This window comes from Ranitomeya imitator, chromosome 3, assembly GCF_032444005.1.
Source record: "Ranitomeya imitator isolate aRanImi1 chromosome 3, aRanImi1.pri, whole genome shotgun sequence".
NCBI classification, from domain to species: domain Eukaryota; kingdom Metazoa; phylum Chordata; class Amphibia; order Anura; family Dendrobatidae; genus Ranitomeya; species Ranitomeya imitator.
Window position 1 is genome coordinate 149,675,006 of NC_091284.1, and position 15,161 is coordinate 149,690,166.

Genomic DNA, 15,161 nt, shown 5'->3' on the forward strand with positions numbered 1-15,161 from the left:
TTATAACTCCCTAACAAAAAAAAATTTGGTTCTAAAATTGTGCTGATGTAAAGTAGAAAGGTGGGAAATTTTACTTAAGTATTTTGTGTGACATATCTCTTTGATTTAAGGGCATAAAATTTCAAGGTTGGAATATTGTGACATTTTCAAAATTTTCACCAAATTTCCATTTTTTTTTCACAAATAAGCACAGATAATATCAAAGAAATGTTACCACTATCATGAAGAACAATATGTCATGAGAAAACAATGTCAGAATCATCAGGATCCGTTGAAACGTTCCAGAGTTATAACCTTATAAAAGGACAGTGGTCAGAATTGTAAAAATTGGCCCGGTCATTAACATGTAATCCACCCTTGGGGGTAAAGGGGTTAATAACGGCGATTGTAACCCGGGGGTTGGTAAAAACCAACCCAAATCATGTTCTCTGGGGTCTCGGCTACCCCCAGCAGCCAAGACCCTCGAGAAAATTCGACTCCAGGGGTCGCTAAACACTTTTTCTACAGTGCCATTAATTAACGGCGCTGTAGTTTAAGTACCCTTAACTACTACTGTTAAAGGCTTATCGGCTGTCGCTAATGGGTTAAATTAGCATAGCTTGCATTGATCTTTCAAAATATTACATTATTCAACCCATAAAGTAGGTGCTGCAGAGAAAAAAATTGAATGCTATGAATACTGTTTTTCATTCACTTCACGTCTCCCTAAACAGACTCTAAGGCCATGTGCACACGCTGCGGATTCCGTTGCGGAATTTTCCGCTGCGGATTTGATTAAATCCGCAGTGCAAAAAGTACTGCGGATTTATCGTGTTTTTTTGTGCAGTTTCCACTGCGGTTTTAGACACCTGCGGATTTTTAATATGGAGCAGGTGCCAAACCGCTGCGGATTCCGCACAAAGAATTGACATGCTGCGGAAAATAAACCGCAGCGTTTCCGCGCGTTTTTTTCCGCAGCATGTGCACAGCGGTTTTTGTTTTCCATAGGTTAACATTGTGCTGTACACCACATGGAAAACTGCTGCGTATCCGCAGCGTCAAAACCGCTGCGGATCCGCAGCAAAAACCGCAACGTGTGCACATACCCTTAAAGCGATCAAGAATGATGCCTTTTGAAACTTTAGAATGATGTATTTCAAAGCCCTCTGGCAGCTTGGGAAAAAATACAAAAAAGTTATGACTCTTGGAAGAAGATCAATTTCTTGTTGTTTTATGCCTGTGTTATCTTAATTTTTTATGTTTACAATGTCTTTCCCTCTTTATCAAAGGAGACTTCTTTAATGATCCTATTCCTGATGCAGACCTATTTATTATGGCCAGGATTATTCATGACTGGACAGAAGAAAAATGCCTTGCACTGCTGCGGAAGATATGCCAGTCTTGTAGACCGGGTGAGCTCATACTCTGTAGTAAAATGACAATGTAAGGCTGGGGTCACACTAGAGAGTTTTATGGACGTATGAGAGGCGCAAAAACTACGCATTGCACACGGACCAATGATTTTCTATGGGGCAGCTCCTATCTGCCGTATATTTCTCAGCTGTATTCTACGGGTGTAGAAAATCGCAGCATGCTGCATTTGTCAGCATATTGCGCAAAAAATCCGCCAATGAAAGTCTATGGGGGTGAGAAAAATACAGATTACACACGGACCATCAGTGGGACTTGCAAGAAATACGCATCGGTGTTCTATAGAAAAGCCAGCAATTCAGCGCGGTGTACAGTAAAATCACACTGACAGGTTAGAAGAGAACAGATAAAATTAATGTCTACACATAGTATAGGTAGATGTGTATATATATGTCAGTGAGACACACACATATATATATATATATATATATATATATATATATATATATATATATTTCATACAACGCTAGATAGCAGAAAAGCCGGTAATTCAATTGCCGGCTTTTGCTATCTCCTTTCCAGACCCGACAGGATATGAGACATGGTTTACATACAGTAAACCTTTTCATATCCCTTTTTTTGCACATTCCTCACTACTAATGTTAGTAGTGTGTGTGTGTGTGTGTGTGTGTGTGTGTGTGCAAAATTTTGGGGCTCTAGCTGTTAAAATAAAGGGTTGAATTGCGGAGAAAACTGGCATGGGCTCCTGCGCAATTTTCTCCGCCAGAGTGGTAAAGCCAGTGACTGAGGGCAGATATTAATAGCCTAGAGAGGGACCATGGTTATTGGCCCTCCCCTGGCTAAAAACATCTGCCCTCAGCCACCCCAGAAAGATCTGGAAGATGCACCTATTCTGGCACTTAGCCTCTCTCTCCCCTGCAGCGTAATAAAGGGTTAATGCCACCTTGCTATTGTAAGGTGACATTAAGCCTGGTTAATAATGCATAGATGTCAATAAGACACCTATCCATTATTAATCCAATAGTAGTAAATGGTCAATAAAACACACACACATTAGGAATAAAGTATTTTAATGAAATAAAGACACAGGGTGTTGTAATATTTTATTATACTCTTAATCCAAATGACGACCCTTGTTCTGTAAAAAAGGAAAAATAAAAAAACAACAATATCCCATACCTTTCCGCCGTTACAGTCATGTTCCACGATGTAAATCCATCTGAAGGGGTTAAATAATTTTACAAGCAGGAGCCTGCTAATGCAGCTGTGCTCCTGTGTAAAATTTGGGGAATAAATTGAAAGCAGGGGAAAGTAGCCATCTAGACTTGCGGTGTTGCGCCCCCTGCTGGCATAACCTCATATGAACTCGAGCGTGAGAAAATATTCAGAAAAATTCCCTGCAATATCGGTTATCGGCTGATATTCGCTGTATCGGAGTTCCGATACTTTTAGAATATCGAATAACGGAATCGGAAGTTCCCATAATGCAATGAGAGCCAGTTTGATTTTATTCAGCTAATAAGGAATCCTAAGAAGTGTGGGCACATCCTGTTATGCATGTTAGGCATGTTAACTAATGGCATGGCTGTGATTGACTGCTGAAATGATGTCATGATGCACTATAAAAGCCCCCGCCGCCATTTTGGGTTCACTCTGCTCTGAATTTACTTAGGGACAGGACGCTGCTCATCTGACTCTGAGGGACAGTTTAAGCTAGCGATTTGCTTTATTGTGCTTTACCCAGGCTACTTTAGCAACTGCTGTGTGAGAAGCTTTCTTTTGTCTTGCAGCGCTGTTCACGGCTGTCTGCGAGGTCTGTGTGTGAGTGCAGCTCACGCTGTAATGTGTTCTGCAGCCACCTCCGGTTGTAGTCCACTTAGCGTGCGTCACTGCCTCATACATTGTCCTTTTTTGCATTAGTGCTGCTCATTTTTCCTGATTTCTCCTATTAGTGTGTTTCCATCCGTATCCAGCTAAATTGCTTGAAAACACTATATAGGAGTAGATAGAGGAGCTTTTCTGCAGCCTTGCAGTGCTGTTCACGGCTGTCTACGAGGTCCCTGTGTGTGAGTGCAGCTCACACTGTAGTGTGTTCTTCAGCCACCTCCGGTTGTAGTCCGCACAGCGTGCGTACCTTCCTGCATTGTAATAGCTACAAAAAGTTTGTGATACTATCGGTTTTACATCTTTGGGCACATCCAGTGTCTTTTTGTGAAGAAAAAAAAGTTAATAAAGTTCACCAAACACTCCACTGTACAGTTGTGTAGGCCACATTAGCTCATATTAAAGTCTAGTCCACACTTTATAAAATTAGTGTTTCTTATACCTGTTAGCAGCTGTTCAGGAATAAGCACACTAAGCCCTTAGTACTTTTCTGCTTATCTTTATCAGTCTACCAAGATGAAGAAGGCGGGAGTAAGGCACATGGTCGTGGGCGTGGAGTTTCTGCAGGGAGAGGATGTGGGGATTCTGTGCCTGCTGCGGGCACGAGTGACTCAGCATCCCCCAGTTTTACCAGGGAACAGTCCTTTATGCGCAGCTTTGTAGGAGCTCGCTGTACCCTACTGCTGCGGGACGAACAAATTGAAGCCGCTGTCGGATGGATGGCAGCTAACACATCGACTTCAACTAGTTCCTGATCCTCTCAGGTCCAGAGCACTGAAGAGCACCCATCTGTCTCTTCACCACCTGCCAAATTGCCCAGGCAGTCAGAGAGCCCTGGACAGGAGCCATCTCTACTTCTGTTCTCTGAATCTGTTGGCTTGGAAAGAGGGGGCCAGCCAAGCATCATTCGAGAATTTGAAGAAGAGGTAGTATGCAGTGATGCGCAACAGCTTTGTCTCTCTGAATCTGAAGAGGCGGGTGGGCCAGTGCCTATGGTCAGCACACCTCAGTACGCATCTGATGATGAGGTACAGGAAGGTGGTGGGAGCAGCTCTGAGGACGAGATTCCCCAAACGGCCAAAAAAGGAGGGAGAGGGCAGACTCGGTTGCCTGTAGCCTCCACTTCGGCACCCATTAGGAGCATGCCTCTTCCAAAACCCAAAACGGGCGCTCCCAAGACTTGCAGTGCCTGGTCCTTTTTTGACACAGTTGCAGATGACATTTGCTTTGTCAAATACAAGCTGTGTAATCAGAAAGTGAAAAGGGGGGAAGTGTCAGCAACCTCAATACCACAAATATGTGGAAACATGTGCGGACCAAGCACGTAGTGGAGTTACAAAGACACACTGAAGACCTAGGCCAACCTACATCGCCACCTACCACCTCTTCAGCTCGTGTTGTAGCCTCTTCCTCCAGCTCACACACAGCTGGTTCGGCTTCCTCACAGGATCGCCATGGAAGAACCTCTGGCACTGTTGTACAGAGACACAATGTCATTCCACCCACAGCACCACGTTCCCTGTCATGCTCACACTCCCAGGCCAGTCTACAGCCATCGGTAGCACATGCATGGGAGAAAAGGTGCCCATACTCGGCAAACCACCCCCGAGCACAGGCTCTGAATGCTGGCATTGCAAAACTACTGTCCCTTGAAATGCTCTCATTCAGGCTGGTGGAGACTGACACCTTCCTTAACTTCATGGTATTGGCAGTCACACAATACAACGTGCCCAGCCGCTTTTATTTCAACAGGCAAGCCGTACCTGCCCTGCAAAAGCATGGGGAGGGAAAAATTAAACATGCGCTACTAAATGCCGTCAGTAGCAAGGTCCAGCTGACCACCGATGTGTGGACCAGTAACCATGGACAAGGATGACCTCTTTCCCTCACTGTCCATTGGGAAAATGTTGTGAAGCCAGGTACAGATCTTGAGAGTGGCGCTGTACATGTTCTGCCAACTCCATGTATTGCAGGAATCCCGTCTGTACACATTGACTCCTCCTCATACTCCAGTTCCTCTGAATCAGCGCTGCAGGAGCCGTCACAGTCTACCTCCATATGGACCCGTGAACGCTTACCTTTTACGACCGATATGAGCACAGCCGTGGCCAAACGTCAACAGGCCATATTGAAATTAATTTCTTTGGGGAATCGAGGCCACACAGCGCAGGAGCTCTGGAATGCCATCAAGCAGCACAGCGACGTGTGGTTTGTGCCAGCGAATCTCCAGCCAGGCACGTCGTGGTAGTGTGTTACAATGGCCAAAATCTGGTGGCAGCTCTGGGCCTAGGCAACCTCACTCACATCCCATGTTTGGCACATGTGCTCAACTTGGTTGTGCAGAGTTTTTTGAGGGACTATCCGGATCTTGATGCACTGCTGCACAAGGTCCACATAGAGTGTGCTCACTTGTGGCATTCCAGCATGGCAAGATTGCCGATTCCAAATTCCGGAACATTGCATCATATGTGACCTACCCACCAGGTGGTATACAACGTTACATATGTTAGAGAGGTTGTGTGAGCAGCAGGCAGCAGTAATGGAGTACCAGCTGCATCAGGCACAAACAAGTCACACTGCGTGCCGTTCACACTTCACCACCACTACTACATTACATTACACAACCTGAGACAGGGCCAACAAGGTCTTCTCAGTTTGATCCACAGAATTAGGTTCATCATATAATAATCCTAAAGCCTAAAAAAAGGAGTCTACATTAAGCAAAGTAGGATTCCCAGATTCCAGGGAAAATGCCCAATCCTGTGGATCGCCACGCAGCAGGGAGATGATGATTTTGACCTGCTGAATGGAATCACCAGAGGATCGAGGTCTCAAAGCAAAAAACAGTTTAAAGTTGTTTTTAAAACTCAAAAATTTGGACCTGTCACCAAAAAATAAATCAGGAGTAGGAATCTTCGGTTCTAAAACAGGAGTCTGAACAATATAATCCGAAATACCCTGCACCCGAGCAGCAAGCTGGTCTACACGAGAAGCTAATTCCTGAACATTCATGCTAGCACAAGGCTCCTCAGCCACCCAGAGATTAAGAGGGAGGAGAAGACAAAGCAAACTGAGGAAAAAAAATGGCTCAAGAACTTTCTTCCCTTCTTCTGAGATGCATTTAACTCATTATTGGCCAGTTGTACTGTTATGATCAGGTGACCTTGGAGCAGCATGAAAACTTTCACTGGAGTAGGTGGTAACTATAGTGACCGTAAATCCTGATCTTAACACCACAACTAGAAGTAGCCGTGTGGTGTGCCTAACAAATCCTAGACACCTCGACACAGCCGGATGACTAAATACCCCTATAGATGGAAATATGAATTCTACCTTGCCTCAGAGCAGAACCCCAAAGGACAGGCAGCCCCCCACAAATATTGACTGTGAGTAGTAGAGGAAAAGACACATGCAGGTAGGAAACAGGATTTAGCAAAAGAGGCCACTCTAGCTAAAATAGGAAAGGATAGGACAGGATACTAAGCGGTCAGTATTAAAATCCTTCCAAAAATGTCCACAGCAGAAAATACAAAAACTCCACCATCTAACTAAAGATGTGGAGCGTATATCTGCAATTCCAGTGAATCCAACAAGACTGAGAAAACACTGACACAGTCTAAGCTGGACAAGAGAAAACAAATGAATAGCACAGAATATAAGCACACAGCTTGTGTGCCACAGAAAAAGAAACAGACACTTATCTTTGCTGAATTGGCAGCTAAGCAGGAGAAGCCAGACAAAGATCCAACAGGACTAATGAATCCTGCAAACCTAAATACCCCAGTCAGAATTGCAATCCGCAGAAACACCTGACTATGACTGCAGCCCTGAGACAACTGCATTACCACCTACAACCACCGGAGGGAGCCCAAAAGCAGAATTCACAACACGCCCCTTCCAGGTTTTCAGAGGGATATGGAACAGTGATTCTACCACCTTGCCAGTTACAGTCTCGATCTGCTGGGTTGGCTTTACCGGAAGAGGTGTCGGTCCCCGCTAAACTAATTCTACTTTATTGCAATTGATTCCACTTTGTTGGTGTTTGCCACTAATTTTTGTAAATGTGTAGACTCCTGGTTGGGTCTCCTTCATGCGTGTTGCCTGTAGCAGTAGGCCTTCGAGACCGTCAGGCCTCCACTTCCTTGCACTCAACTACCCATGTTAGTATCATTACATTTTTCTGACAATGGTAGTCTAGAAAACTGATATTTCTGCCACCTGAGTGTGGGTCAGCATGAAAGAAGGTAGAGGTGTTGCATGTGGTGTCAGGGCTCCCAGCAAAGGGGCCCTACACCGATTCCTCACCCACCTTGTCTTACTGTGACGTTCATTGGAAAGCTTTAAATGCTGTCCCAGTTCCCAATCCCTCATGCCTGGCTGATTGCTGCAGTTCCATGCTGCAATTTGTACTGTGGGTGAATAGAGGCCACTTTCCTGGTATCGGTCCTTCATTTGATGTGTTTTGGCAGCATTTGGGACCATTCTAAGGTGTTGTGCATGCGTTTGTTATTGCCTCCCATTGTCGTGAATGGTGTTCTTCTATGTTCTGCAAATATTAGATGAATTAATCAGCGAATATTGCAAATTCGGCGAACGTAATCTGAAATAGAATATTGAAATATTCTCTCATCTCTAATACATTCATTATTATCTTTAGCAAAAATAATAATTTTTTGTTGATGGGTATATTTTTTTATATCAAATCTCTATGCCATAAATGTCTGCTAGATGTGGATTCCACCTTTGGAACCTACACTTATTTTGAAGAGGACCTGTCCCATGCTGCTGGGACGGGAAAGTAGGTCAGAAACGTTAAACTCTTTCCTTTCAATTTCCTGATAACTATGAAAATAATGTATCAAGATATTGGTGTATTTTATTTAGATTTTATTTTGGCTTTTTACATTTTCAGTTTATAAGTCTTGTAGTGCGGCAGTAGTGTTCACATCATGCGGTAATGAGGCAGTGAGCTAGTAAAGTAAAAAGCAAAATGTCTTTAATGTCCAAAAACTCACAAATGAAAAGTAAACAGTATCCTCTGGATCGCAGCCGGGGCATTAAAGCAGTCCGTACCGGAGACCGGTTGTCGTGGGCGACTGCACCACTGTGTCACGCTGAGGGGGCACTAGGCATTTGTTTCCCTTGGCTCTGTGTTGACTGCACACATAAGCCGGATGTTGCAGAGCCACCTGCTGTGCAGCTTGCAAACCATCACATTTGTAAAACCTTATTTTTTCATGCACAAAACTCAATTAATGAGAATGGGATTTTAAATACAACAGATGACAATTACCTGGATATCGCTGTGCACGCTGCTTGTGCCGCTATCAGGACCTTAGCCTCTCTCCCCAGGCTAAGGTCCTAACAGCAGCACAAGCAGCGTGCACAGTGATATCCAAGTAATTGTCATCTGTTGTATTTAAAATCCCATCCACAAATCTTACTAGCCACTTGTATTTTCAAGCTAGTATGGCACGGTCTGAGCTATTGAATATATAGACATGTGTATAGTTTGATAGGAAATCGCACCTTGTGATATTTATGCAGCCTGATTGTTGTTGGGAGATTGCAACTTTGGATTATTATATAAGAGATGCTTATGCAGCTGTATTTGCTTTTTCTTGGCAGCAAACATGTATTAAACTTATGAATTTATTTTTTCTGCTTTTTTTGAGCAGTACCACCATCTAGTGGCTAATCTTCATAGTGGTGGCAGGAATTGGTAATATGCACTTTATATTAATTATCAGTAAATGATCTTTGCACTAGGCACTATATTTTGTATAATATCTCATTGCTGATATTCAAACTTACCTTTTTAATCAATCTACTATTGGCTGTCATCTGTTGTTATTTATAATTGCCATATTTAAAGCTATCTGCCACATATGTAAGTGGTGAATCTTTATCAACCTCCATCTTTCCAGTATTTGTATGTTCATGAACATTTTAAATTATATTTTGTATAAACTAATAAAAACTATCATAGTTTTAAAATACACTGCTCAAAAAAATAAAGGGAACACTTAAACAACAGAATATGACTCCAAGTAAATCAAACTTCTGTGAACTCAAACTGTCCACTTAGAAAGCAACACTGTTTGACAATCAATTTCACATGCTGTTGTGCAAATGGAATAGACAACAGGTGGAAATTATTGGCAATTATCAAGACACACTCAATAAAGGAGTGGTTCTGCAGGTGGGGACCACAGACCACATCTCAGTACCAATGCTTTCTGGCTGATGTTTTGGTCACTTTTGAATGTTGGTTGTGCTTTCACACTCGTGGTATCATGAGACGGACTCTACAACCTACACAAGTGGCTCAGGTACTGCAGCTCATCCAGGATGGCACATCAATGCTAGATGTGGCAAGAAGGTTTTCTATGTCTGTCAGCATACTGTCCAGAGATTGGAGGTGCTATCAGGAGACAGGCCAGTACACCAGGAGACGTGGAGGGGGCCGTAGGAGGGCAACAATCCAGCAGCAGGACTGCCAGAGCACTGCAAAATGACCTTCAGCAGGCCGCAAATGTGCATCTGTCTACCCAAATGGTTAGAAACCGACTCCATGAGGATGGTCTGAGTGCCCGACATCCACAAATGGGGGTTGTGCTCACAGCCCAACACCGTACAGGATGATTGGCATTTGCCACAGAACACCAGGATTGGCAAATTTGCCACTGGCGCCCTGTGCTCTTCTCAGATGAAAGCAGGTTCACACTGAGAACATGTGACAGACGTGACAGAGTCTGGAGACACCGTGGAGAGCGATCTGCTGCCTGCAACATCCTTCAGCATGACCGTTTTGGCAGTGGGTCAGTAATGATATGGGGTGGCATTTCTTTGGAGGGCCGCACAGCCCTCCATGTGATCGCCAGAGGTAGCCTGATTGCCATTAGGTACCGAGATGATATCCTCGGACCCTTTGTGAGATCATATGCTAGTGCAGTTGGGCCTGGGTTCCTCCTAATGTAGGACAATGCCAGACCTCATGTGGCTGGAGTCTGGAGCGTGTCAGCAGTTCCTGTAAGATGAAGGCATTGAAGCTATGGACTGGCCCACCCATTCCCCAGACCTGAATCCAATTGAACACATCTGGGACATCATGTCTCGCACCATCCACCAACGTCACATTGCAGCACAGACTGTCCAGGAGTTGGCGGATGCTTTAGTCCAGTTCTGGGAGGAGATACCACAGGAGACAATCTTCCGCCACATCAGGAGCATGCCCAGGCATTGTAGGGAGGTTATACAGGAACATGGAGGCAACACACACACACAACTGAACATCATTTCCTTGTCTTGAGGCATTTCCACTGAAGTTGGATCAGCCTGTAATTTGATTTTTTAGTTTGATTTTGAGTATCATTCCAAATCCAGACCTCCATGGGATATTCATTTTGATTTACATTGATCATTTTTATGTTTTATTGTTCTCAACACATTCTACTATGTAATGAATAAAGATTTGCAACTGAAGTATTTCATTCAGTGATATCTAGGATGTGGGATCTTAGTGTTCCCTTTATTTTTTTGAGCAGTGTATATTCTGTGTCCACTTCTGAAAATGGTTTTTGCACCTCATTAATTGAGTATGGTGCATGAAAAAATAATGTTGCACAGCTAAAGTTAAAGGAAGTGTTGGCCTCAGATTTTGGGCTTTCTGATTGAGGGCTTGTTTTTTTTATCCAAACCATCACATTTGAAGGAACTTTAAGTGGCCTATGTGACAGAAAAAAACCCAAACTCATCATTTTAAAAACTGCACACCTCAAAGTGCTCAAAACCACATTCAGTAAGTTTGTTAACTGTTTAGGTGCTTCACAGTGATTAAAGCAATGTGTTAGGAAAAAATGAAAATTAGAATTTTTCCAGAGATATTACTTTAGTTCGAAATTTTGCATTTTCACAAGGTTAACAGGAGAAAATGGAAAAATTTGTTGCGTAATTTCTCCTGAGTACACAGATTTTCCATATGAGGGAGAAAACTATTATGAGCAGGTGATTCAGAACCACAATGGACCTAGTGGTTAAGAGCACACAAAGTGACCTGCTAGTTACTAACATAGGACGAGCTCTGAGACGTGGGAACTCTGCTGACCGCAATCCCTAATCCTATCATACCACACTAGAGGTAGCCGTGGATTGCGCCTAACGCTCCCTATGCAACTCGGCACAGCCTGAGAAACTGACTAGCCCTGAAGATAGAAAAATAAGCCTACCTTGCCTCAGAGAAATTCCCCAAAGGAAAAGGCAGCCCCCCACATATAATGACTGTGAGTAAGATGAAAATACAAACACAGAGATGAAATAGATTTTAGCAAAGTGAGGCCCGACTTACTGAATAGACCGAGGATAGGAAAGATAGCTTTGCGGTCAACACAAAAACCTACAAACAACCACGCAGAGGGGCAAAAAGACCCTCCGCACCGACTAACGGTACGGAGGTGCTCCCTCTGCGTCTCAGAGCTTCCAGCAAGCAAGAAAAACCAATATAGCAAGCTGGACAGAAAATATAGCAAACAAAAGTAACACAAGCAACTTAGCTTATGCAGGGCAGACAGGCCACAAGAACGATCCAGGAGAGAGCCAGACCAATACTGGAACATTGACTGGAGGCCAGGAACAAAGAACTAGGTGGAGTTAAATAGAGCAGCATCTAACGACTTAACCTCGTCACCTGAGGAAGGAAACTCAGAAGCCGCAGCCCCACTCACATCCACCAGCGGAAGCTCATAGACAGAACCAGCCAAAGTACCACTCATGACCACAGGAGGGAGCCTGACCACAGAATTCACAACAGTACCCCCCCCTTGAGGAGGGGTCACCGAACCCTCACCAGAGCCCCCAGGCCGACCAGGATGGGCCAAATGAAAGGCACAAACCAGATCGGCAGCATGAACATCAGAGGCAAAGACCCAGGAATTATCTTCCTGACCATAACCCTTCCACTTAACCAGGTACTGAAGTTTCCGTCTCGAAATACGAGAATCCAAAATCTTCTCCACTATATACTCCAATTCCCTCTCAACCAAAACCGGGGCAGGAGGATCAACGGATGGAACCACAGGTGCCACGTATCTCCGCAACAATGACCTATGGAATACGTTATGGATGGAAAAAGAAGCTGGAAGGGTCAAACGAAAAGACACAGGATTAAGAACCTCAGAAATCCTATACGGACCAATGAAACAAGGCTTAAACTTAGGAGAGGAAACTTTCATAGGAATATAACGAGATGACAACCAAACCAAATCCCCAACACGAAGTCGGGGACCCACACAGCGCCTGCGGTTAGCGAAACGTTGAGCCTTCTCCTGGGACAATGTCAAATTGTCCACCACATGAGTCCAAATCTGCTGCAACCTATCCACCACAGTATCCACACCAGGACAGTCAGAAGACTCAACCTGCCCCGAAGAGAAAAGAGGATGGAAACCAGAATTGCAGAAAAACGGCGAAACCAAAGTAGCCGAGCTGGCCCGATTATTAAGGGCGAACTCAGCCAAAGGCAAAAAAGACACCCAATCATCCTGATCGGCAGAAACAAAACATCTCAGATATGTTTCCAAGGTCTGATTGGTTCGTTCAGTCTGGCCATTTGTCTGAGGATGGAAAGCCGAGGAAAAAGACAAATCAATGCCCATCCTAGCACAAAAGGCTCGCCAAAACCTCGAAACAAACTGGGAACCTCTGTCAGAAACGATGTTCTCCGGAATGCCATGTAAACGAACCACATGCTGGAAGAACAATGGTACCAAATCAGAGGAGGAAGGCAATTTAGACAAGGGTACCAAATGGACCATCTTCGAGAAGCGATCACAAACAACCCATATGACCGACATTTTTTGAGAGACAGGGAGATCCGAAATAAAATCCATAGAGATATGTGTCCAGGGCCTCTTTGGGACTGGCAAGGGCAAAAGCAACCCACTGGCACGAGAACAGCAGGGCTTAGCCCGAGCACAAATCCCACAGGACTGCACAAATGAACGCACATCCCGCGACAGAGACGGCCACCAAAAGGATCTAGCCACCAAATCTCTGGTACCAAAGATTCCAGGATGACCAGCCAACACCGAACCATGAACCTCAGAGATAACTCTACTCGTCCATTTATCAGGGACAAACAGTTTCTCCGCTGGGCAACGGTCAGGTCTATTAGCCTGAAATTTTTGCAGCACCCGCCGCAAATCAGGGGAGATGGCAGACAAAATTACCCCCTCCTTGAGAACACCCGCCGGTTCAGACAAACCCAGAGAATCGGGCACAAAACTCCTAGACAGCGCATCCGCCTTCACATTTTTAGAGCCCGGAAGGTACGAAACCACAAAGTCAAAACGGGAGAAAAACAGTGACCAACGAGCCTGTCTAGGATTCAACCGTTTGGCAGACTCGAGATAAGTTAAGTTCTTATGATCAGTCAAGACCACCACGCGATGCTTAGCTCCTTCAAGCCAATGACGCCACTCCTCGAATGCCCACTTCATGGCCAGCAACTCTCGATTGCCAACATCATAATTACGCTCAGCAGGTGAAAACTTCCTGGAAAAGAAGGCGCATGGTTTCATCACCGAGCCATCAGAACTTCTTTGCGACAAAACAGCCCCTGCTCCAATCTCAGAAGCATCAACCTCGACCTAGAACGGGAGCAAAACATCTGGTTGACACAACACAGGGGCAGAAGAAAAACGACGCTTCAACTCCTGAAAAGCTTCCACAGCAGCAGAAGACCAATTGACCACATCAGCACCCTTCTTGGTCAAATCAGTCAACGGTTTAGCAATACTAGAAAAATTATTGATGAAGCGACGATAAAAATTAGCAAAGCCCAGGAACTTTTGCAGACTCTTCAGAGATGTCGGCTGAGTCCACTCATAAATGGCCTGAACTTTAACAGGGTCCATCTCGATAGTAGGAGGGGAAAAAATGAAACCCAAAAATGAAACCTTCTGAACAACAAAGAGACACTTTGACCCCTTCACAAACAAAGAATTCGCACGCAGGACCTGGAACACCATTCTGACCTGCTTCACGTGAAACTCCCAATCATCCGAGAAGACCAAAATATCATCCAAGTATACAATCAGGAATTTATCCAGGTACTCTCGGAAGATGTCATGCATAAAGGACTGAAACACTGATGGAGCATTAGAAAGCCCGAATGGCATAACCAGGTACTCAAAATGGCCCTCGGGCGTATTAAATGCTGTTTTCCATTCATCGCCCTGTTTAATGCGCACAAGATTATACGCACCACGAAGATCTATCTTGGTGAACCAACTAGCCCCCTTAATCCGAGCAAACAAATCAGACAGCAGCGGCAAGGGGTACTGAAATTTGACCGTGATTTTATTTAGAAGGTGGTAATCAATACAAGGTCTCAGCGAACTATCCTTCTTGGCCACAAAAAAGAACCCTGCTCCCAATGGCGACGACGACGGGCGAATATGACCCTTCTCCAAGGATTCCTTTATGTAACTCCGCATAGCGGCGTGCTCAGGCACAGACAAATTAAACAGTCGACCTTTAGGAAACTTACTACCAGGAATCAAATCGATAGCGCAATCACAATCCCTATGTGGAGGTAGGGCACTGGACTTGGGCTCATCGAATACATCCCGGTAATCCGACAAGAACTCTGGGACCTCAGAAGGGGTGGATGATGAAATAGACAGAAATGGAACATCACCATGTACCCCCTGACAACCCCAGCTGGACACAGACATTGATTTCCAATCCAATACTGGGTTATGGACTTGTAGCCATGGCAACCCCAACACGACCACATCATGCAGATTATGCAACACCAAAAAGCGAATATCCTCCTGATGCGCAGGAGCCATGCACATGGTCAGCTGGGTCCAGTACTGAGGCTTATTCTTGGCCAAAGGCGTAGC

The 15,161-nt window shown here is 44.6% G+C and overlaps 1 protein-coding gene across 1 annotated transcript in view; it reads left to right on the forward strand.

Annotated features, from left to right (window-relative positions):
- The window catches only part of LOC138673020 (acetylserotonin O-methyltransferase-like), a 194,482-nt gene that overhangs the window by 148,918 nt on the left and 30,403 nt on the right, over positions 1-15,161 (forward strand). The window contains exon 7 of the mRNA XM_069761556.1: positions 1,269-1,391. Coding sequence (XP_069617657.1) covers positions 1,269-1,391 — 123 coding nt within the window. The remainder of the gene's footprint in view (positions 1-1,268; positions 1,392-15,161) is intronic.